This window comes from Rousettus aegyptiacus, unplaced genomic scaffold (assembly GCF_014176215.1).
Source record: "Rousettus aegyptiacus isolate mRouAeg1 unplaced genomic scaffold, mRouAeg1.p scaffold_m13_p_2, whole genome shotgun sequence".
Lineage (NCBI taxonomy): Eukaryota > Metazoa > Chordata > Mammalia > Chiroptera > Pteropodidae > Rousettus > Rousettus aegyptiacus.
In genome coordinates, this window is record NW_023416295.1 from 120,738,909 (window position 1) to 120,764,952 (window position 26,044).

The following is a 26,044-nucleotide window of genomic DNA, read 5'->3' on the forward strand; positions in this document are numbered from 1 at the left end:
TACCCCTAAAAAGTAAATCGGTAAATTCCATCTCGTTTAAGTTTCTAACGGGAAACCAGATTAAAACTGCGGCTCCAATACAGTTTGTAAGGAATGGCGCGGTACGCCGGAGTGGGAGCAAGCTGGGCGGTGGACCAGGAAAACCCCTCAGTAGCAGCCACGAAGCTCTGGTGTGCCTGACGGTGATTACCCTGAAGGACCAGCGTCTCGCCCCGCCCACTGTTGTTGAAGGTTGGGACGAGGATTGCGGGGCAGGGCCCGGCGTGGGTACTTCAGGGAGCCAGCTCCGAGAATTCTGCTGGGCTCCGAAGTTGGTGGCCCGGCTCCCCGCGCCCGCGGGAGGTGGCAGCGGAGGGGCGGGCAGCTTTGTGGCGCGCGCGGGTTCCACTAAGGGCGGCGCGGAGGCGGGGCCGGACAGAGGCGCCCATCGCCCCCGGCACTCGGCCCAGCCGCCGGCGCCCCGCATGGCCAGCCCTGCGGGATCGGGCTTCCCCGCGCGCACGAACAGCCGCCTGGACGCGTTCTTGCGGAGGCATCTGGCGCCGGATGTCTACGACGCCATCCGCGCCTACGAGTCGTGCATCGTGGTATCCGACTCCGAGAAACACACCTTAAAGTACGTGGTCCTCAGCGACCGGCTCATCTACCTGACCGAGATCCCGCCCAAGTCCATCCGGCGAGTCGTGGCGCTGCGGGATGTCCTGGCCATTGACCTGGTGAGGAGCGCGGGCGGGCAGGTGGGCTCGCGAGAACTCCCTTCTTGGGCACCCCAATCTCAGCCATCCTGCACGCGGGAAGGAGGAGGAAGACCTTCTCCTTCCCTGCCTGGACTCTCGTACTCTCTAATTTACTTCAGTATTAGCACCCACTTAGGGAAACCATGGATGGCTGTATGCACTCAGAATAACGATGCCTTGCCGGTTCTCACCGTGTGTACCTACCGGTCATCCCCCATCCCCTCAAATCCTATCAATAGTATATTTTAAAGTCATTCCTTCGTTCATTAAGCGCCTAGGCAGTGCCAGGCACTGTGCTAGACACTGACAATGCAAAAATGAAATAGGGCTCCCTCCTGGAAGCTGCTGTGGGCGCTGACAGAATACCAACACCAGTGCAAATAAATGCCATGTGATATGGGCTATTATGCTTTGTTTACTTTTTTACCTCCAGCGCTTAGAACATATTAGGTGCTCTAATCTGAACAAGTGAATTCATGAATGCATTAATAAGATGCACAGAGGATGTCTGGCAATCTCTGGCAGGTCTCTTGATGGAAACTGGGCTCAGGCTATGCTGGAAAACCTTCCTGGAAGGACTGTCATCAGAGCTGAGCCTTGAAGGACATGCAATCTGGCACAGCCATGCCTCATCCCAGTTTTTAGTGTGTTGCTACTGTATCCCTTTCCTCCAAAAATAGATTTACTTTGTAAACCAGCATCAGATTGCATGCAGTCTCCTCTCTAATTACTGTTTTGCCCCTCTTTGGCTCCCTTTGTCTGAGCTGCTCTCCAGGTGTGTTCTTCCTTTTTCCATTGGGGACAGGTGTCTAGCCTCTTTTCTTTTTCCCTTGTCTGAGTCTCTGAATCCCCCAAGGGAGAGGTTGGCGGGACTCTTGACGGAGCTGTTTGCAAAGAGAATCATAGCTTGTTTGGAACATATCTGTATGAAAAGAATAAAATTAAATGGAAAAAAATGGTATTTTTCCCCTACTTAAAATACCTCTGTGGGATATCGCTGTGCAAATTTATTTGCCTTTTTTTTGTTTAGAGTAAAAGTTGGAAGTAAAACTGCCGTTTTCTTCACTGTCACCATTTCCATTATCTTGAATAAATTTTAAACTAAAACTGAAAAAAATTCCTTTACCAAATGTTTTAAAAAAACATTAAATGCTCAGCTTTTTTTCTAGAATCTAGTAAACACAGTTTTGACAAAGTAATGATCTGAGCTATTTTTACTCTTCCCAACAAGACAATGTATACATAGAACTACCTTATGACCCAGCAATTCTACTTCTAGGTAGTTATCTGAAGAAAGCCAAACACTAATTCAAAAATATATATGTGTGTGTGTGTGTGTGTGTGTGTGTGTGTGTACATGTTCACTGCAGCACTATTTACGATAGCCAAGAAATGGAAGCGACTAAGTGCCCATCTATAGATAACTGGATAAAGAACAAATACATATATACAATAGACTATAAAACCATAAAGAAGAATGACATTTTACCATTTGAAACAACATGGATGGACCTAGAGGGTATTATGCTAAGTGAAATAAGTCAGACAGAGAAAGACAAATACTATGATTTCACTTATATGTGTACTCTAAAGAGTAAAATAAACAAAGAAAACAAACAGACTTGTAGATAGAACAAACTGATGGTTGCCATGTAGGAGAGGGGTTGCGGTACAGGTGAAAAAGGTGAAGTGATCAAGAAGTACAAATTGGCAGTTACAAAATAGTCACGAGGATATCAAGTACAGCATAGGGAATATAGTCAACAATACTGTAATAAGTATGTATCGCGCCTGGTGGGTACTAGACTAATCTGGGGATCACTTTGTAAATTATCTAAATGCCTAAACACAATACTGTACACCCGAAACTAATATAAATAACATTAAATGTCAACTGTAATTGAATAAAAATTTTTTAAAAATAATAAAAGAGATAGTATACATATTTCGGCAGTTGATATATATCTTTCTTTTTGAGCTGTCAAAATCTGAAAAGTATAGTAAAACGCCCTAGGCCCCCAGCCAAGAACCTTACAAAAAGGCATACCAATTTATTTGGTCATGCTTTATATAGAAAATTTACCTTTCAGGGACATAGAAGAATGTATAATGTCTATAAAGGTGCTAAACAAATCTAGGATTTCAGCATTGTCGATAGACTAAATGTCCGTCTTGTACAATATAGTTTAACTTTGGTTAAAGTTGTGGTAGGCAGATTAATGGCCCCCAAAAGATATCCTTAGAACCTGTGAATATATGACATGGCAAAGTGGAATTAAAGTTGCAGATAGAGTTAAGGTTGTTTGCTAATTAGCTGACTTTAAAATAGGGAGCCTGTTTTGCATTATCTGGGTAGGCCTAAAATAATCACAGCATCCTTAAAACTGGTAAAGGGAGGCAGAAAAGTCAGTGGTAGAGTGATGCAGCATGAGAAAGACGTTAATTTTGAAGATGGAAAGAGGCTCAGGCCTCAGAAATGTGGGCAGTCTCTAGAACAGCAGTCCCCTAATGTCAAACTTTTTGGTACTAGGAACTGGTGCTCCTATGAGAATCTAATGCCTGATGATCTGAAGTGGAGCTGAGGAGGTGATGCTAGTGCTGAGGAGCAGCTGCAAATACAGGTGAAGTTTCGTTGGCTTGCCAGCTGCTCACCTCCTGCTGTGCAGCCCAGTTCCTAACAGGCCACAGACTGGTACCAATCTGCAGCCCGGGGATTGGGGACCCCTGCTTTAGAAGCTGGAAAAGGCAAGGAATCAGGTTTGAACCTCCAGAGGAAATGCACTCTTGCTGACACCTTGATTTTAGCCCACTGAGTCCAGTTTTAGACTTCTGACCTCCAGAACTGTAATAGAATAAATTTGTGTTGTTTAATGCCATCAAATTTGTGGTAATGTGGTAATGTATTATAGTAGCCATAGGAAATGAATACTGAAATATTCTCCATTATGGTGTTTTAAAATGGGTAATTGTTTTAAAAAATATTGCTTCAGTGATAAATAAATACAATCATGCCAAGCACAAATTATTTAACAATCTCTTTCTCTGAGTTTTTATAAAATAGTTCTAGGGTTATTATATTTTGGTACTTGTATTAAGCTCCACTGAATGTGTGAAAAATCGGTGTACCAATTAATAACCACAATGTAGTTGACTGTCATCCTCCTATGAACACTATGTCCTCACTTACTACCACAATGTGTAGAATTTTCCTGATTTCTGTGTTATATCACATGTATCTGTCCTCCTATCCAGACTAAATCAGTCACTTCGATTACATTTTTCAGTGTCAGATAGCTTCGTTTTTTACAACCAGTTCCTCCTTCCTTGAAAGATAAACTGTTTAATCTTCCTACTAGGGTGCTTTCTTCTTTCTTGGGCTGCCTGTTTAGGTAGTCTTTTCAATTCTCATTTTACAATGCAAGTTTGTCTTCTTGTTATTTAACTTTCAGTTGGCTCAAGTTTCTCATGTTACCTTTTTTCTTACTTTCATGTCTATAAAACTTATAAGCAAACCAGTCCTTTATGCCCCTGGGCCCCCCCTTGCTCCATATTAGGCAAGATTAGTCTATTTAGTTCATATCCCATGTCACAGTTTTACTTCAGAAAAAAATTTGCAAATATACACATAAAATTCTATTCTCTCCCCTAAAGAAAAAAAAAATTAAAAGTTAACAGCAACAAAAAGACCAGAACTGATTGGGTACAGGCAAAATTTCCTTTCCATCAAAGACCAGGGTAAAGTGCTTTTGGAGATCTCAGTAGGTGTTTGATACAGTTCATCTCCTAAAAGAAAGAGTTTCTAAGATTGCTTGGGCAGAGCTTTTATAAAGGCTGATGTTTTCTTTAAAAGTTACTTTTGAAATTATTCTCTAGAGTTCTGCTCTGTTGTATGCATCAAAACACTATTCTTTAAGTCCTTCTAAGATTAGACACGTATTGCTAAAATGTGTGAACCAGATATCTAGAACAATCTCTGAATTTTCTATAGATTCACTTCCTCCCAACGCCTATAAAAAAGAAAACATCTATCAACTCCAGCAAATCTACCTCTTGCCTCTCTTTTCCTTCATCCTTTTACCACTACCCCCTCACTGAATATCTGCTCTCCAGCCATCCTAAGCTCCATGTGGCCTCTTGAACTGGCACAAAATATACCTTTTACAGCCTGACTTCTTTGCTTATAGTGTACATGTACTCCTCCAAGGTTGTTCATATCATCATTTTTATAATTCACCTCCCCTTCCTCCTTCCTCATCTTCTCCTTCTCTTTCTCCTTTTAGAAATGTAAAAACCATTCCTAGATCAGACAGAAACAAGTCATAAGCTGTGCTGAAGGGGCCACCTGTAGTTTGCAGACTGATCCCTGCTTTCCTCCTTTCATATTCAAATCCTTCACTTTTTCTAGGTTAAACCGAAATCATTCTCCAAATAAATTCTCCTTGACTGAGCCCTTGAAGGCAGGCCTTTTGGTCTATTTTGTTAATTGTTATATCTGGTTCCTAGAACACTGCCTGGCACAGATGGGATGGTTAGTAAATACTTGTTAAATATTCAAGACAGTCTGCTTCTTCTCTTCCTAAATTATCATCTGTAGTATACATTTGGGTGTTTTATATACATTTTTATTCAGCTTTTGCTTTCTACCTGTGTAGATCTGGTTAAATTTTTTAACCTCTACTCCGGTGCGTCCACCTCCTAACCTGTAAAATAGAGATAACAGCACCGTCCTTATGGAGTTTCTGGAAGAAGTAAATTCATTAATAAATGTAACACACTTAAAACAGCTTATGATAAGAGCTACGCAGATGTTAGTTATTATTAATAACCTTTACTCATGTCTATTACATCTATTAAGGCTCACCATGAATCTGTAAGGTAGATATTATTATCTCCCTTTTCAAATCAGGGCAGTTAGCTTTAGGAGATTTAGGAAATTGGGAAAGAAAATACTTTTTGAGCATTTATTATGTATTAAGTGTTTTAAAATATATCATCTCATTTATTCTTGAAAATCTGCCCAGTAGGTTTGACAAGTTTTATACGTTCAAAAACAACTCCTGATCTCCACCTCAAACTTATTTATCCCTTAGCTTTCTTTATTTTAGGAAATAACATCTTCCCTTATCCTTAATTCTGCCTTTCTCTTGCTTCCCACATCCAAGATATCTAAATATCCTCTTTTTAAAAATTTTTAAAATTAAATTTGTTGAGGTAACATTGGTTAATAACATTATATAAATTACAGGGGAATAATATTATTATTCAATATCTGTATACTCTATTGCCTGCTCACCACCCAAAGTCTCATTTCCTTCCATAACCATATCTTTGTGCCCCTTTACCCAATTCACCTTCCTCCCACCCTCTTCCCCTCTGGTAACTACCATTCTGTTGTCTGTATCTATAAAGCTGTTTGTTTTGTTATTTCATTTGTTACTTTTTTGTTTCACATTCCATGTATGAATGCAATCATAGTTTTTGTCCTTTTCCATCTGACTTACTTCACTTGGTATAATACCCTCAAGTCCATCATGTTGTCAAATATCCTCCTGTTGTCACGAATAGCAGTATTTCATCTTTTTAATGGCTGAGTAGCGTCCTGTTGTATATATGTACCACACTTTCTTTAGCCATTAAGAAAACAAACACTTAGGCTATTTCTGTGTCTTGACTAGTATAAATAAAGCTGCAGTGAACATAGGGGTACATATATCTTTACAAATTAGTGTTTTCATATTTTTTTTTGTTGAATACCCAGAAGAGGAATTGCTGGATCATATAGTGGTTCTATTCTTAAATTTTTAAGGTACCTCCATGTTAGTATATCCTCTTGACTTGTGTAGAGGAGGAACATGTTTTCCTTGACCCTCTTAGGGCCCCTGGCTGGGTCTGAAAATTAAACAGACAAACACAGATTAACAGGATAATTTATTTAATATAGATTTTACATGACATGGGAGCCTTTATAAAGAGAAGAAGACCCGAAGAAATGGTTAAACCTGTGCATTTTTAATACTAGGTTTGACGAAGAATGGGGAGTCGTGGGAAAATGTGATAGGACAAAAAGGAATATGAACTAAGGGAATAAACTTAGCAAGGTCTGTTGTTTGGATTCCTCTGGGCATCCCTGCCTCATATACAGGATGTTTCTTTCCTTTGGGTATAGGGAGGGCACTTCTCCCATGCTTCAGGGGAGGTGGGTGAGGAAAAGTCAGAGATACTTTCCTGCATCTGCCCTTCTCTCAAATTCCTTCAGCTTAAAATAGTCAGTATGCCAAGGTGCCATATTTTGGGGTAGCACGTTCTGAACCCTGTCACTATCTTCTAAAATATATACAGCTATAACCATTTTTATGGCTTTTTTTGATGCTACTTGTCCATTCCCTTATATAGGCTTTTGAAAAAATTGACTCCAAACGGATTCTTCTTCATATAGCAGTCGGGATGACATTTTTTAAACATAAATTATAAATTAAATTATGTCACTCTTCTGATTCAAAGTCACCATAAGCTGGCAAACTCCTTATTGCCTGTAAGAGCCTCCATGATTTGACCCCTCTGTCTCTGACTGACTTCCTACTACTCTTCTCTGAGCTCTTTATGCTCTTCAACTATTGTCTCAGAGCCTTTGCACTTGCCATCCTACCTGGAACTTCTTCCTCCAGATTTTCAGAGACTTGATTACTTCTTGTCAGTTGTGTTTCCAAATTCAGCATCACCTGCACGGGAATGCCTACTGTGACCACCCAATCTAAAGTACCTTTCCTCCTTCAAACTTAATCTGTTTGTTTCAAAACACTTATCATCATCCGTATTATAAGATTAACCTTTTTAATGATTTATTGTATGTCTTTCATAGTAAATGTAGGCTTCATGAGAACATGACCTTGTCTGTCTTGTTCATCTCTGTGTCAATGTACACTATATTTCCTGACACATAGTAGATAGTTAATAATTATTTGTCAATTGGAAGAATTAATAAATGAATGAATGCTCATTCATTCAGGAAATGAATGAATGTGCATCCAAGTGAATGGATGCTCAGGTCCATCATACAGTTTTACCTCTTAGAAAGGGAGATCATATTTCCTTATTTCCAAGTCTTAAGGGACTCAAGAGACTAACAACTCATCACACTGGCTAGAGTTACATAACCACATGTGGCAGAGCAAATTCTCACAGGTCTCCTGATGCTCAGGTATAGCTCTCTCCACACTCATTTTGTGTTTGTATTATATGATCCCTGTGTTTATCTGTGTGATGCATTTTGAGAGGTGCTGGAGTTATGTAAGATGAGACTATATTATAGATACTTCTTTTCCTCTTTAGCTTCCTTTCTCTATTTTGACTCATTTGTAATATTTTAAAGCTCTCACCATAGGAGGCAGAAAGAGGTGATAAACTGTTAACAGTCATTCTGGCTTCTTCATAATAGTTTGTTTGCATAGAATAGTTTGGATGTTGCATTTGAGTCTTGAGAAACTTCATGAGGACAGGCATTTTATCAGTCTGACTCATTGCTATATCCCCTGTGACTAGAATGATAGTGTATTGGTCAGGATAGCTTAGGTTAAGCTGCACTAACAAACAATTCCAGTCTCAGTGCTTTAACACAATACAGAGTCTACATCTTATTCAAGATGCTTGTCTATTATTGATTGGTGAGGAGTTCTATTCATCTTAGTCACAAAATATGTGATACTTAGTCATACATCTTAATATCAGTCACACATCTTAGTATCAGAAACCTCTCAACATATGCTTGCTTAATCACCATGGTGAAGGAAATTTAGTTGGCAAATTAGATGCTGAGTTTTAAGCTTCAAACTAGAAGTAACACATGTCACTTCTCATATTTCATTAGCCAGAGTCAGGCACATGGCTACGCCTAACTTAAAAGGGGGTGGGAAAATGTGATCTTATCATGTGTGCATTCCACGTGCCTGGAAGAGAATAGGAATATCGTGAACAGTTCTAATGCCTACTTCAAATTGCTGACATTTTATTGAGTGCTTATTATATGCCACCCAGCTACTATTCTAAGTCCTTAAATTAAGTTCTTTCTCCTTATAACAATCCCAGATAGTAATGTTAACTGTTTTACAGATAAGGAACTTGAAATAAAGAGAATTTAAGCAATTTGCCCAAGATCATCCATTAATGGCAGAACCAGAATTTGAACCCAAGTAGTCTGGCTTGAGTGATTATCCAGAAGAATTGAAGCTCTTTGAAGACAAACTCTATCTAATATTTTGTGTTTCAGTTCTGTACTTTGCAGTAGCAACTCAAAAATATCCATGATGAATTGAACTGAATAAAATTTAAACTAGATAATCAACTGCTGAAAGCTCAGGGCTCTATTATTCTCTGAAATTAAAGCCGATAGAAAAAAATCTGAATCAAAATTCTGAAACCAAGACTAAGGGATAAGGCAAATATGGAATTGCTAACAAAATATTGGAAAACAAGAAACATCCCTTTGCATTCTGAAAGTAGTATTTTCATATAAGAGTAAATCAGTTCCAGTTGCAAATATAAATATGGATAAAATTGACATAGATAAATTCATGATGACATCTTATTTTTAGAGATTTTGTTAAAGTAGTTAGGGATATTTTCAGATAAAGCCTTATTCATTTGAGATAATAACAAAAAAGAGCATTCTCTTCTTTCCCAAAATGCCCCTTGCTGCTACCACCACAGACAAATACTAGACTGAGTGTACCGTGAATCTGGCTCAGTATTGTATTACTGAGGTGCATTACTGAGGTTCCTATGAACAATCAAAGATCATTAATTATAATAGATATCTATTAGGTATGTACTCTGTGCCGGCCTGTGACAAATAATAAATAGATTACCTTATTTAATCTTATTCTATAAGAAAAGTGATCTCTTTTTTTTTTACAGATGGGAAAACTGTGGCAGAGAAAAGGTAAATACTTGAAGGAGGTCATGTATTCAGAGAACAGCTGAGCTGGAATGTAAACTTAGGTCTTTTAAAATCAGAGCAAGCATTCTTTAACCACTATGCACATAGTAACACAGTTGTTCTGCAAATTTGTGGTATTTCTTTAAAAGTTTTTAGGTTCTGCAATGGCAACATAATTAGCTCAGTATGCGGATTGCATGATTCCTGAGCATTGGTTGTCAGGAGGAGGAGATGAAGTTATAAACACTTTTTCCATTCTCTAATACAGGGGTCCCCAACCCCTGGGCCACAGACCGATACTAGTCTGTGGCCTGCTAGGAACCAGGCCACACCACAGAAGGTGAGTGGGTGTGGGTGGGCAAGCAAGCAGAGCTTCATCTGTATTTGCAGCTGCTCCCCAGCACTAGCATCACCGCCTCAGCTCCACCTCAGATCATCAGGCATTAGATTCCCATGAGGAGCGTGCAACCTAGATCCCTCACATGCACAGTTCACAATGGGGTTCATGCTCCTATAAGAATCTAATGCCTGATGATCTGAGGTGGAGCTGAGGCAGTGATGCTAGGGCTGGCGAGCAGCTGCAAATACAGATAAAAAGGCTTAACTGCACAGAGACCATAATAAATCAATTGCTCGCAGACTCATATCAAAACCCTATCAGTGAATGGCAAGACAATTAAGTTGCATCTGGTGGCAGGTTTTATAATGGCAAATAAGATGATGCACGTCAATTATACAGCTGCATCTGGTGGCATCTGATTCTGCATTACAGTGAGTTGTATAATTATTTCATTATATATTATAATGTAATAATGATAGAAATAAAGTGCACAATAAATGTAATGCACTTGAATCATCCTGAACCCCCTCCCCGCCACCAACAAGAGCTGTGGAAAAACTGTTTTTTATGAAACTGGTCCCTCATGCTAAAAAGGTTGGGGACCGCTGCTTTAATATCATCTTTCTGTATTCAAGGTTGTTGTCCTTCAAAGCTGAGACTGGTATCACTGCTTTTGCTGATGAGGTTCAAGGACAGGTTTGGCTGAAAAGATCCACGTGGGATATAGAATCTTTTTCACAGGGCCAAGCCTTGAAGGCTTTTTTTCTTGTAGTCTTAGCTGTGGCTCTTGGCCCTGAGGCAATGATTTTTCAAGCCTAACATTGAAATAGCCTAGGGAGTCTCCAATATTATGATGAGGTAGTGCCTAATTCTCCAAACTGCTAATTCCTTTTGGAATATGTTAGTGAATCATTCATGCCAGCAATATTCATAGACTACAAAACAGCTCATCTACTCAGACTTCCCTAGGGATTGGCATGCCATAGCCCAGGTAGACTCTAATGAGGAAAAAAAAAAAAAAGACCTAGTGGAGATGGCAATGAGTTTTTTAATTATGACAGTGGAAGGATTTGCTAAATGCTAAATGTAAAAATAACTTCTATTTAGGAGTAAGCTTATATACTGTGATTTAGGTAATTACTAATGTGGTTTACTTTGAGGAAAATCCATTCAAGATATCTCCATATAATCATTGGCCACTTTATCATTAGATTGAATCCTTTGAGTTTACCATTGGTCCTCCTCCAGATCCTCTCTGCAATGTACTTGGAACAGGTACTTTATTAAATTGCAGTTTGACCGAATTAATTTATTACTTGCTCTCCTTTTTTTTTTTTTTTTTTGAAGACTGTAGAGTTAGAGCTAGCAATACAAACAAAAAGTTAGGTCTTGAAAGAACCATGGAAGTTGAAAGATATCTCAATATTCAGCTCTTTTTGGGCCTTACTTCTACTATTTGATGTTCCATTAAGTAAAGTGATCTCAACTGTAGCTCAGTACATGATGTCTGCCTTCAATTTTTCTCTTTTCTCTTTTCCTCTGGTTTATTTTTTTCTTCTTTCTACAGTGTACAGTTCTATTAAACAGATGTTAGCTCTTTATGGCGCATTCTACCTATATTTTGAATTACCAGAGACGATAAATATATAAATGTATAAAAAATAGTACCTATTTTTGAGTATCTCATAATTGAGAGAAGAATGCAAGCAGATGGGAAAAAAGAAAAACAGTTGTAAGCAGATAATTATAATGAAATGTGAAAATAGATATAATAAAAGAATATGGTGAGAACCCAGAAGAGGAAGTAACATTCTGTTGGGGGGATGAACAGGTAGTTTCACTGAGGATGTAACTTTTGAGATAGGTCTTGAAGGAAGAACAGTGGTTTTTAGAAAAAAAAGGGGGGGAGGTAAGTGTATTTCAAAAGAAGGGAATGGCATATGCTTGATCACTTTTCCACAATATGTCTAAACCCAAATCAGTGAAAGCAAGTAGAACCCTGTTTCGGTGAATGCTACATAGCTTTTTTGTTTTTTAGCTATCGTCTACAGACAGTTTTTTAAAACTAGGATCCTATCTAGAATCACACATTGCATTTGGTTGTCATCGCTTTCTTCTGCTAACTTTTTCTCACTGAAAATTTCAAGTATAAACAAACTAGAACAGCAAGTATAATGACTCACCAAATACTCATTGCCAGCTTCAGTAATTATCAACATCTTGCTGATCCTGTTTTATCTATACTCCATTCAGGTTTTCCCCTGAAGGATTATTTAAAGCAATTCTCAAATATATTATTTCATCCGTAGACATTTCAGTATCTATCTCTAAGAAATAAGGACAGTTTTTAAAAAGTAGCCATAATGCCATATCATACCTAAAAAATTAACAATAATTCCTTGGTAACTTTAAGTATGTGACCAAAGAATTATTCAGATTCTTGTCAATGTTCAAATTTTCCCACTTGCTCAAAAATGTCTTTTTATAGTAGATGTGTTTAGGTTAGGATCCAAATAAAGTCCACATATTGTGTTTATCTGTCTCTTAAATCCCTTTTTAATATATGACAGTGCTTCCTTCCTCTTCATTTTTTCTGTCACTTGTTTGCTGTAGAAATCATGTCACTTGTTCAGGAGAATCTCTCACATTCTCGATCTGCCTGACTGTGTCTCTGGAGTCCTTTAACACATTAGTTACTCTAACCCTAATATTTCCTATAAACTGGGATGGTAGGATGCAGATTCGGTTTCTTGGCAAGACTACTCTTGTTCAGTTTCTTGGTGCTGTGTACTACTTCCTGTTACATCCCGCTAGTAGTCACATACTATCTTTTTGTCTCTCTTTTTGTGATAGTTAGATCTGTGGATTATTGTATTTTAGCTCCCTTTTTTTAAAAAACATTTTATTTTTTTATTTTCCCCTTCCTTTCTGGTAACCACTAGTCCATTGTCCATGTCCATGAGTCTGTTTGTTTGTCCTGTTCATTTGTTGCTGTTAGGTTTATATCCCACATATGAGATATCATGTGATTTTCAACCTTTTCTGTTTGGCTTATTTTGCTTAGTATGATTATTTCAAGGTCCATCCATGTTGATGCAAATGTCAGTATTTCATCTCTTCTTATGGCTGAGTAATATTCCATTGTATATATGTACCACAGCTTCTTTAGCCAATCACCTATCGTAGGACACTTCTATTGCTTCCATGTCCTGGCCACTGTGAATAATGTTTCTGTGAACATTGGTGTGCAAATATCTTTTCGAATATGAGTATTCAAGTCTTTGGGGTAAATACCCAGTAGAGGGATTGCTGGATCATATGGTAGGTCAATTCTTAGTTTTTTGAGGAACCTCCATACTGCTTTCCATAGTGGCTGTACCAATTTGCAGTCCCACCAGCAGTGTATAAGAGTTTCTATTTCTCTGCATCCTCTCCAACATTTATTACTTGTTCTGTTGATTACAGCTCTTCTAACAGGTGTGAGATGGCATCTCTTTGTGGTTTTGATTTGCATTTCCCTAACAGCTAGCGATGTTGAGCATCTTTTCATATATTTGTTGGCCATTTGTATGTCCTCTAGGGAGAAGTGTCTGTTCAGGTCCTCTGCCCATTTTTTGATTGGATTGTTTTTTTGTTTTTATTGCGTCATATGAGTTCTTTGTATATTTCAGATATTAGGCCCTTATCGGAGGCATTGCTTGCAAATATATTTTCCCATTCAGATGGTTGTCTCATTACCTTGTTGACGGTTTCTTTTGCTGAGCAGAAGCTTTTTAGTTTGATGTAGTCCCATTCATTTATCCTTGCTCTTACTTCCCTTGCCTTTGAGGTCAAATTCATAAAATCCTTTTTCAGCTCAAGGTCTTTGAATTTAATTCCTATGTTTTCTTCTATGCATTTTATTGTTTCAGGTCTTACATTCAGGTCTTTAATCCATTTTGAGTTAATTTTGGTATGTCATGATAGACAACAGTCTAGTTTCAATCTTTTGCAGGTGGCCTTCCAATTTTCCCAGCACCATTTATTGAAGAGGCTTTCCTTTCTCCACTGTATGGTTTTGGTTAGCTCCCTTTTTAAATGAAAACTATCACCCCTCTTCTTCACCTTCTTTTTATATGATTTGTCAAAGAGATGGCCCACATGTTTTGTAATGTCTTTCCTTTGGATTTTTTATTGTTTCTTCCTGGTGCCTTTTTACTTGAGAATACATTTTTCTTTTTTAAAGTGTAATTGACATACAACATTATATTATTTTCAGGTATATAACATAAAGATTCAACATTTGTATATACTGCAAAATAATCACCACAATAAGTCTAGGTACCATCCATCCCCATACAAAATTACAACTTCTTTTTGTGTTGAGAACTTTTAAGATTTACTTTCTTAGCAACTTTCAAATATGCAATATCTTATTGTTGATTATAGTCACTATACTGTATACTATATCTGCATGACTTTATATATGGAAGTTGAGAATACATATTTTAATGAGATTTTATCATAACCAAGTTCTCCCTTGTTGGCAATGCTTCTTAACAGAAAAACTGCTAACTTTGTAAATTAAAACAAACAAAAAAATCCAACTTCGCAACTGAATATGGAATGGGCTAGGTGCTAAATGAAGGGGTCAGAGCAATTCTAATAATAATCTCTCAAACTCACATTTCCTAAATAGGAAAAAACTGACATCCCGAAAGTCAGGTTTCATCATGCCTTCATCAATATTTCATTTAGAGTTTTCTTTAAAAAGGGAGGTAACTGAATGGGTAAATGCTTATGCTGAGGTTGTTTGTTATAACTCTCAAACTGTAGTACATTTTAATCTTTTTTTGTATGTTCTGGACTTGGTTTATAAGCATTTTTTTTTTTTGAGGAATTTTCCTGTATATTCACAAGAAATATTGGTCTGTAGTTTTCTTTTCTTATGATGTCTTTGTCTGGTTTTGGAATCAGGATAATAACTGTACATTCTGAAAGAGTTTTGAAGGATTGGTGTTAATTCTTTAAATATTTCATAGAATTCCCCAGTGAAACCATGTGATCCTGTACCTTTCTTTGTAGGACGTTTGTTTTGGTTACTAATTCAATCTTTTATAACTCTTTTCATACTGCTGTTATAGATGTATTAATATTTTCTATTTCTTTTGAGTTAGTTTTGGTAGTTCATGTCTTAGGAATTTGTTCATTTTATCTAAGCAGTCTAATTTGTTGATAACCAATTATTTTTAGCATTCCCTTATACTCCCTTTTATTTCTGTTAAGGTTGGTAGTAATGTCCCCTCTTTCATTCCTGATTATAGTAATTTGAGTCTTGTCACCTTCTTTCTTAGTCAATCTTGTTAAAGGATTGTCAATTATGCTGATCTTTTCAAAGAACCAACTTTTGGTTTTGTAGGCTTTCTTTCTTTTCTTTTCACTATTTCATTAATTTCTGCTCTAATCTTTATGTGGGGTAATGAATTTCTGCTCTAATCTTTATGTGGGGTAATGAAGCTCCAAGTATTATCGTTGAGTTTATTTCTCCTTTCAATTCTTTCAGTGTTTGCTTCATGATTTTTGGGTTCTGTTCTTACGTACATATATGTTTGTAATTGTAACTTCTTGATGGATTGACCTCTTTTTATTATAAATTGTCCTTTTGTCTTTAGTAAGATATTTTGCATTAAAATCTTATTTTGTCTTATAGGATAGCCACTTTAGCTCTCTTTTGGTTACTATTTGCATGGTATGTTTTCCACTCTTTTACTTTCAACCTATTTGTATCTTTGAATCTAAAGTGGGACTCTTGTAATAGGATATAGTTAAATCATTTTTAAAAATCTATCCTTACAGTCTCTGACTTTAGTTGGAGTGTTTAACTTAGTTACAGAATTGTACTTACTGGTAAGACAGGGTATGTACATCTATCGTTTTGCTATTTTCTATATTTCTTTTATCTTTTTTGTTTGTTGCTCTATTCCTCCATTACTGCCTTCCTTTGTATTAAATAGATATTTTTTAGTATACAATTTTAATTCTCTTGTGATTTAGTATATATTTTGGAGTTTTTAAATTAGTGTTTGTCCTGGGGATTACAATTAACATTCTAATTTATAACTATCAGTTCAGTTTAACTTAATTTCAGTAGTATATATAAATTGTGTTTTGCTATAGTTCCATTCCTCCCTCCTTTGTGCTGTTTTCATACAAATTACAAATTATATATTATGGACCCATCGACACAGATTTATAATTATTGCTCTCTGCAGTTGTCTTTTAAATTAGATTGGAGAAAAGAGTTACAAACAAAAAATACATTTAACCATCTTTTATTTTTACCTTTTATCTTTATCAGTGTTTTTTGTTCATGTGGATGCAAGTTACTGGCCAGTGTCCTTTCATTTCGGCCTGAAGAACTCAATTTAGTGTTTCTTTTAGGTCTGCTCGTACCAGTACCTTTTAGAAAGTATAGATTCTTTGGGATATATATATTGAATTCTTCATAAGGAATATTCTTAACAAAAAGTATAGGTAAATTATATATTTACTTAAATATACTGTCCTTCCTAAAGAACAGGACTCTGCAGATGCTCTTTGCCTGAATCTTTGCAGAAAAGCCCACCTTGTTTTTCCTGATCACGTAAATATATTTTCTGAAATACAGTCATTAGCAAAGTTGTTTTAATATTTTACAGTTATAATATAGTTTTGTATTTAAAAATATATATATTGTTCAAGCTGAAAGAGACTATAACAAATTCATTTTACATATAAGGAAACCAAAGTCAAAGAGATTAAGTAACTTGACCAATGTCACACTACTAGTTAATAGTGGAGGCCAGACTGGGGATCAGATTTTCTGACTGCTAGATCATAGTGTTTCCCCAGCATTCCAAACTTCTGTCGGGATGTTGACTGTGATTACCTAGTTTGGTCATGATGTGCTTGATAATTAGGGCATAAAATAATTTGGTCTGTAATAATCTAATTAACTTATACTAGTTAGATTGCTGTCTGCCTGATGGCTTTCCTTTAGGATACTCTTAATACTTTTCAACTCAGAAATCTGATTTCCAAGTGATTTTAATCTTGACCTTTGTACATCAATTTATGTTAACTTCATTTTTTAAGCTTTCTTAGTCTGAGTTTCTCTTTCATGTTCCAATCCCTTTTTGATGTCAAGCTTTTGATAGCAACTCTGTAGGCGGACAGTACATGAGAATGCATAAGAAATGAAAGCCACCTGAGGAAAGTGGGTCAATTTAGTAATTAGAAAATTTGGAATTTTTGAGGGTTGTGTAATATTTGCTAAGATGTTTATATAGTAGAGTCTCCTTAAAATTGTCTCACAGTGAAGATACAAAAGTCTACCTTGTCATAACATTGTCCTGTCTCATAATGGAAGTAATTTTATTTTTAAACCCACAGTATGTTAGTTTCTTGGTATATGTATGTTTTCTACTTTGTGTGTCATTTTGTATGACGTAAGTTAAGAGCACAGGCTTCATTTTGAACCTTTGGTTGGCTACTTACTAGCAGTGGATCCTTGGGCAGGCCACTTAATTCTCTGAGCCTTAGGTTCCTCATATTCCCTTGTAAAATAGGAATAGTTCTACTGATATATGGGGTTGTTTGAGGATTCAGTGAGATAATAAATATAAAACACTTAAAATAACATGCAATAAGTGCTCGAGAAACATTAACTTATATTATATTTGTGTGATACTGTTTGAACATTTAACTTCTTCCTTTTCCCCATCTTCACACTAGAGAGAATCCAACTGCAAGGATCAGAATCCTAATGAATCCCTTGAAAAGGAAGGAGGGGAAGGTGGGCTGACCCCTCTCTGACTTGTAGCCTGGGAAAACACAAAACTGTGGTGTCCAAAGGAGGCAGAACAAGTTGTCTAGGCAGCTGATGGCCTTATGCCTGGGTATAGTTCCTACTGTGTAGGGAGACCCAAAGACTACCCTCTTGCTTGATGATTCACTAGAAAGACTCATAGGAGTCAGAAATGGTTTATAATACTGAGAGGACACATATTAAATTCAGCAAAAGAAAAAGGTGCATGGGATGAAATCCAGGAGAAACCAGGTACAAGTTTCCAGGTGTCCTCTCTCAGTGGAGTAGCATGATGTGCTTAATTTTTCCAGCAATGTGTTACACAACATGTGCAAAGTGTTACTAACCAGGGAAGTAAGTTCACCTAAATGTTGAGTTTTTATTGGGGGTCAGTCATGTAGGCATGCAGGCCCTGCAGGAGTGATATATTACTCAGACTCCAGTCCCCCTTCCACCTCCTCACCCGCAACCTCTACAAAAACAGTGTTTACCATAAATTACATTGTCAGAGTAAATTTATCTGATCAAACCAGTATAGCATGGCCCAAGGTGTCAGGCATAGAAAAACACTTCTATCAGACAGAATAGCCCAAGGCTCAGAGGTTATCTCCCAAGATCAGGCCAAGGGCCAGTCCTGAAGATAGGCCTTTCTTTGGAGTTCAAGGTATAAGCAGGCCTTGAACAGGTCTGTGGAGTTAACCCTTTCCTGCACGTCAACCTAAACTTTTAACTTCACAGATTGAGAAAGGGTATACCTGGCTGATGAGGCAGCATCGTTTCTTTTTTTCCCCCTACACACAGGTAACTTGGTTAAGATTTTTCCCAATACCCAAATTTTAGTGAGAGAATAGCAACTGGTGTACCACTTGGCTCCAAACTACGAGTGATAGGGTTTTATAGTACACACCTTTCTCAGAGGCAAAGGAGGTCAAGTAAAATATTAGAAAGTGTTATAATTTATGCATGGCCTTAGAGTTTTTATAATATTGACTAGGAGGGAGGACTATTTGCAAATAACTCCAACTTCCCCAACCTCAGTTTTTAATGAAAAAAGACAGCTAAAGTTACCATTTATATTAATGGAGCAGTACACATACAGCACTGGGTCAATAATTTCATGAAATTACATTTAAACGAGATGATTTATCAGATACATACAAATAGTGTGATTTAATTGTAATATAAGAATTTTTAATGTCAGCAAGTCATAGAAAGAAATCTTATCATGTGTCCTGATTTGGCATTCTAAAATTATTTTCATGTAGATAGCTTTACTTATTATCTACGCTAGAAAGTGTCTGGGTAAAAGCAGTTTTTCAACTTTATAAGTAAACCTAAAAACGCAAAATCAGTGTTATGTGAAACAATGAATAATCTTAATTTATTTCCAACCTAAAAAACTAAGAATTCAGTTACAAAGTAGAATTAAACTCACAGTATTTAAGCTTATTTTAAGACATAAAGTTAAAAATTTTTAAACAAAGTAGTTCTATATGACCATTACAATATCATCTATCTATCTATCTATCTATCTATCTATCTATCTATCTATCTATCTATCTATCTTCCTACCTACCTACCTATCATCTCTGCTTTTGGCTGAAATATGGAAGATCTAGCTTTTGAATTTCCTAAAGATGTCTCTGATGTAAATGGAAAAAATTTCTTCCTGATAACAAACACCATGTCTAAAATACATTGCTAGCAAGGGACTGAGTTCAGCTCTGTCCCTTTTAAGAGCTTTCTTTTCTTCCTTCAGCATATTCATTGGACTAAGTGTCCTTGCCCTGCTCATTCCTGACAGAGAAACCTTCTAGTCAGAAAACTCTTTACACCCTTTAGATGCATAAATTTAGCCCCCTTAGCTCCTAGGTGGTGGTGAAGGGTGGAGGGGGGTTGAGCTGAGAGAAACTGAGAGAGAGAAATCACTTTCCTTATTTTAACACTTTGTCTTTGTAAGTCAAGTCCAAATTGAAATAAATGTGTCTGGTTTTGCTACTAAAGTTACGATTGTTAGATGAGCCAATAAGAGAGAATGGGGGAAGTAAAAGTGATTTGCTACTACTACCATTCAGTTACTCTGTTTATGCATCATCATCCCTTCTTTTACAGACTCAGATGCATCCCCTTAGCTGTGTGGCTGTCATCAGTGTAATCATCTACCACCTCCCTTACAATGATGGAGGCCTTACAGTGTGCATAGAAATGCCTTTTCAGAAGTTAGGTTGCTGTAAGCAAACTGTCTTCATGAATCATATTGTCCTTTGTATCTCCCCTCTGCCCCCTTTAGTTCTTTGGTGTAAATTTTCAAAGAATGTACACATTTGTCTTTATGACTATGAGATGTCAGGACTACCAATGAAAATATTTTTTTAATAATAAAAATCAGCCAAATAGTTATCTTTAACATAATATGCAGATGATTCTTAGAATTAAAATAAATAAAAATTATATACTTATAATCTGTTAAAAATAAGACAACAGGCTCTAAATGAAGTCACTTATGCTAAGCTCTACACTGCCAAACTGCGACTTAATTACAGTTTCGGCTCTCCCAGAAATGGAATCTTAAACCAGTCAGTCAAGAATCACCTTGTTACTAGTCCAAAGTCTGTGTGCCTGATGCTTTGAAAGGCCAAACTCAAAACATCAGAGTTTAGAGTAAGGAAAGTTTTATTGATCGAGAAGGCGCCAACTAAGATGGGAGCCCTAGTGGTTCCTCAAATCCATTTTACATAAGCACAGAGTTTCAGGCTTCTTTTATGTCAAGAGAAAAGGAAATGGGAGGAGCTGCCTTTGTAAAGCTCAAGCTGCAAGCAGAATTCTTCTAATGCTTAGAAGCTATTAGCCTGAGGCTTTGGGAACAAAGCAGGCTTGAACAGGATGGAGTCAAAGAGAGACTAGCATTTCACTCAGTCACAACTGGATCAGCACTAGTTAGATACTATCTTCTTGAAAGACCCTGGTCATTCCTAAAGGAAAGTAACCTTGCAATAACCAACCTACTTTTTTTTGCCTAGTATAACTTCCTTCTTCTCACTTCCACTGCCTATACAAGTCTTTTATTTTGTACAGCTCCTCAGATCTCCTTTCTCTCTGCTAGATTGGATCCTGTTAGACCTAAATCAATTTTTGCTCAAATAAACTCAGTTTATCTTTTAACAAATTTCACCATCCAGAGGTAACAACAGTTAACCATACAAACAAGAAAATTTGTTGTACAATATTTCAAACTGTGTTCTATGCATTAACACACATGGGGCCATGCTCCACACACTGTTGTGTAATCTCTTTTACTTTACAGCCTAACGTGGACATTTCCATGCCAATGAATACAGAAGAAGTTTACATAAAGATTTTATATGTATGTATAGTGTATTTAAGGAAGAGATTATGTCTTGAGTGACATAGCTAACCAAATTTGATGATTACAGCAGCTAAAAAGAGATCTGGTTCTACTTCCTCCCACAAAAAGGAATTAGCATAATTTGACTGAAACTCTGATATAATGAATCCAGCTGTTTAATTACTATTTGGATTCCAGTCTTGTTTTCAGAAAAAAAACACATCTATCTCTTTATGAAAAAAATCCCTATCACTGACCACTAGTAGGGCCGTGTTCCTAAACCTTAGTTGTCTTTGAAAAATTGGCTTTGGAAACAGATTGCTTTGTCTTGTAATTCTGGTTCCACCATTTACTAGTTTTGTGAAGTTAACTCTCTGAACCTGTTTCTTCATTACAAAATGGAGTTAATAATAACTATTCACAGATTTGTTGTATTATCATATAAGATGGTATGTGCTGTATTCTATAAACTAATTATTATTCAAATGATTAAAAACTCTGTCTTCCTCCAAAACTGTTAATCAGCAACCTGACTCAGAAATATTTACATATTCGTTTACATTCAGTTTCTACTTAAAGCATACTTTTCATCAAATCAATACTAAATAGTCTTGGAATCACAGCCAGTTAGACCAAAGTCTTAAGGAACACTCTCCCTATAGACTCCAGAAAGATTAGAGAACTAATTGGAAAAGAGGAAACTGGAAAGGAAATGGAAAGCATAGGCGAATATTTATCTGATTTCAAGGTATAAAAGGCATTTCGAAGTATAAATAAAGGGAAGAAATGAAAAGGACAGAAGTTGATGGATTTACCACTTAGAAATTTTAAGTTTCTATATGTTTTTATTAAAAAAAAAAAACAAATAAAAAAGTTTTCTACAAATCACAGCATTGTAAAATAACTCAATGACAATGAAAGGCATAAAAAACCTGGATGGGTAAGCGAAACAGAACATCTACTAATCTTTTATTTCCCCATTTTGAAGTCCTTCACAAATTTTCCTGACAGTCTGTCCCACAACCACCATCACAATAATCTCAAAGAAAAGATTGTTCTTAAACATAAAATAAGGCTCTTTTAGATTATCCTGATTATTTACATAGGTATGGCAAAAATGTTAATTTACCATATATTTGAAAATTTAGGGTATTGAACAACTATTGCAGCCATATTTTAACTTCTGTCTGGACGTTTTCATAATATATGTAAGATTAGACTTTCAAAAAACTTATTATTTGCCTTCCGAAGGCTAGGAAATCAAGCCCGAGAAACTCTCAGCACCAGTTTATCCTGAAGTACCTATAAATTTGAGTGAATTTTGAGGTCCTGAAATTTCTTCTGGAGTCCTGGAAATCCTGACTCAGTCTACTGGTGTAGTCTGAGAATCTGAGAGTTGTCTAAGTAATGTCAGCTCAGCTATGAAGTGTTAATAGTTTGAAGAACCTAGTTCAATCCTTTTTCCAGGAGGCTCTGAGATTTCCCTTTGTTGAAAACACAAAGGCTGACCTTTAGCATAGAGTAGAATCTTCAAGCAAGCATTACAATAAAAAACCATCTTATGGTAGAGACTTTGAATGGCTGTGGTTAGTTTATTATTGAGAACTTTCAAATGTGAAAGGTCTGGAAAGTTTTCATATTAAGAACAGGCAACTGACAAAATAATTTGGTTGTCCCTATGTCATGCAAAAGAAAGATAATAAAACCACTGCAAAAAAAAAGTGATGAAGCCAATTCTCAAAATCAGTAAAAGTTACTCTGATTCATAAAACTCAATGAACATAATTTATATAGAGTCTTGAATATAACAATACTGAGATATTGTGTGTATAAATATACATATATAAATAATATGCCAAGAATATACCAACTACAAACCAAGAATGTCAAATAAAGAGATTCAGTAAGTCTGAAGAGGGCCTAGATATCTGTAGTTTTTACAAACTGCATAGGTAAGACTGACATAATTCCCCACTAAAAATTTAGCAGTCTAGTAGTCTAGAAGGTAGTAAATTAATTAAAAACAGGCTGTCACAAGTCAACATTTTACATAAGGGCTGAAATTATGACTGATAACAATATACTGCTATTGCCTGCTATGATCAGGCCAAGCACCGCCAAAACTCTGATAATAAATGCATATCATGGATAGGAAGGGCACTGGTAAATTTCCAGAGACTTCCCATAAACCGTACAATTTCTGAAATATTTATACTATTTTATCTATGCATATTTACCCTAAGGAAGGCCAAGCATCACTTTTGATTGGACAACTCTTCCTATGAAATTTAAAGTAATAAATAGATCAAATAAACCTTATTCAAGCATTTCTCTTTTTATAAGGTAAAAAGAACAAATCTTTGTGAATTTTTTTAGGGACCTGTTGGAAAAAGTATTTATTGAGATCTTTTCCCTATTTAATCAAGAATGGAAAATGGAGTACTTTGGAGGAAAGAGGAAGCTATTCAGGAGCAGGAAATTTCCAATAATTCAACTTAGATGTCTGTATTCATGGAATCTTTATAGGCTGTTCCTGCAAATGAACACTGTCTCCAGCATAGAAAAATCCTAGTTTAAACCCAATTAATTTTACATTTTTGAGACATTTTAAATAATCTTTTTTCAAAATGGAAGTGAGGAGGAATATATTTTAACAAAAACACTGTTACTATTTATTTAGCAATCCTATAGTGTAAATAGTTTCTTGTGTTCTGTTGCTGAGCACATTTTTAGTCAAGACTAAAACAAATAGAGGAGGAATTGGGAAACATAACAACAAGAAGAGTGATTTCCCAGGGGAAAAAACAGAAAGAATGCAGTTTGAACTTACCCTAAGCTTTGGGGGGTTTCTTATACTAGAATATATACGCAGTTGTATTTGTCTTCAGTCAATTCAATTTTTTTTCAGATTGATGATTACCCAGAATTTTTGAGTCCACAAGATAGAGAAACCAACCAACACATTCGTATCATCTATTCAACTGTTTTGAAAAAAGAGTATGAAAGATCAAAAGGTGTCAGGAAATTCTTATTTCCATTTCATCATGCCAATGCTAACAACAAAAAAGGTATGTAATATATTTCTTAAAGTGACACATGAAAAGACGTGTTTCTTTATAAGACAAAGAAGATAATGTTCTTTTTTCCTCCCCAGCTTTACTGAAGTATGACTGACAAATAAAATTTGTATATATTTAAGTTATACAGTGTGATGTTTTGATATCTGTGTATTTTGTAAAATGATTACCACAATCAGGCTAAATAGGATATTATCCATCACCTCACATAGTTAGTTACCTTTGTGTGTGTGTGTGTGTGTTTCTGTGTGGTGAGAACACTTAAGATCTACTTTCTTTGTAGATTTCAAGTAAACACTACATTATTATTAACTATGGTCACCATGGTGTACATTTGGCTCTCCAGAACTTATTTATCTTATAACTGAAAGTTTGTTCCCTTTGACCAACATCTACCTCTTCCCTTAACCCCCAGGCTCTGATAACCACCATTCTACTCTCTGTTACTATGAATTCCCCTTTTTTAGATTCCATGTAAGTGAATTTATGCTGTATTTGTCTTTCTGTGCCTGGTTTAGTTCACTTACACAATGTCCTCCAGGTTCATCTATGTTGTTCGAATGGCAGAATTTCCTTATTCTTCAAGGCTGAATAATATTGCAGTGTGTGTGTGCACACACATGCACACATTTTCTTTATCTGTTCATCTGTTGCCAGACACTAAGTTGTTTCCATGTCTTGGCTACTGTAAATAATGCTGCTATGAACATGGGAGTGTAGATATCTGAGATAATGGTTTTATTTCCATTAGATATATACCCACAATTTGGATTGCTGAATCACATGGTAGTTTAATTTTAAAATATATATATTTTTTAGTTTTTTAATTTTTGAGTAACCTCCATACTGGTTTCCAGAATGACTGTAACAATTTACATTCCCATCAACAGTGTACATCCTTGCCAATACTTGCTATCTTTAGACTTTTTATATAACACGCAGTTGTCCTATAAGTATAAAGTGTTTTTACATTGTAGTTTTGATTTGTAAAATCCTGGTGATTACTGAGATACTGATAAGATAATGTTCTTTACATTGAGGATGAGCTGACCAGTCTATTATTAGCGGCACAATGCCAAGGAATAAGGAAGGATATATAGAAAAGAAGGAAAGAATAGAAAGAAATGAGGAAGGGAAGGAAGGAAGGAGCAAAAAGAAAAGACAGAAAAAGATGCTAAATATTGGTTTTAAAAAAAGAATGGGTTAGAATCTGGATTCCATTTGGTTAGTTCTTGTTTGACTTTAATAATCTTACTAATACCACAGATTTTAATGAAAAACCTGGTGAAAAAGTGCAGGGTAACCAGAAAGACTGTGATCCTAGCTTAAGGAAAATTTCTGATAGTCATCTCTGTGAAACCCTCTCACCAGCAAGGGAAGCGACAAGGTCCTGCCCTGATAATTATGGTTTATTACAATTATAATAATATTCTTTATTCAAAAATATTTATTGGGAATCTTTTCACTTAAGAATTATGACACATACCTAGATAAAAAGATGAAAAATCACCTTTAGATTTTGTTTTCAGGGAGCTCAGTGATTGGTGCAGGGGATTTTCCTGCTGTGCCCAAGGAGATCTGGAAAATCCACAGTCGAGTGGGGAGAGAAGGGAAGGGTGAGAAGTCTGGGCGCCCAGCACTCACCTGCCTCCAGCAAAGCTTCCCGGCTTTTATGTTTCACATTTTGGGCTTTACTTAAACGTTTCTTATGAATTAGTTTAAAAAATCAAAGGATGAATGGATAAAAATAAAATAGAATATATAATTTAGTATTACACTGTTTACTT

At 36.3% G+C, this 26,044-nt stretch overlaps 2 protein-coding genes across 5 annotated transcripts in view; one reads left to right on the forward strand and one right to left on the reverse strand.

Moving 5' to 3' along the window:
• Positions 1-26,044, reverse strand: part of XPOT (exportin for tRNA) — a 123,369-nt gene that overhangs the window by 39,197 nt on the left and 58,128 nt on the right. The window contains exon 1 of one of the 2 annotated variants that reach the window (XM_036237911.1): positions 6,548-6,606. The exons of the other annotated variant lie outside the window; for it this stretch is intronic. The gene's annotated coding sequence lies outside the window, so the exon portion shown is untranslated. Of the gene's footprint in view, positions 1-6,547; positions 6,607-26,044 lie in introns of those variants that run through there. 2 annotated transcript variants of the gene reach the window in all.
• Positions 265-26,044, forward strand: part of CUNH12orf56 (chromosome unknown C12orf56 homolog) — a 62,966-nt gene continuing 37,186 nt past the window's right edge. For 2 of the 3 annotated variants that reach the window (XM_016139897.2, XM_036237913.1), the window contains exons 1-2: positions 266-716; positions 24,089-24,248. In XM_016139897.2, coding sequence (XP_015995383.2) covers positions 465-716; positions 24,089-24,248 — 412 coding nt within the window. In that variant the 5' untranslated portion in view covers positions 266-464. Of the gene's footprint in view, positions 717-24,088; positions 24,249-26,044 lie in introns of all 3 variants that reach the window. The other variant, XM_036237914.1, reaches the window with a different exon arrangement.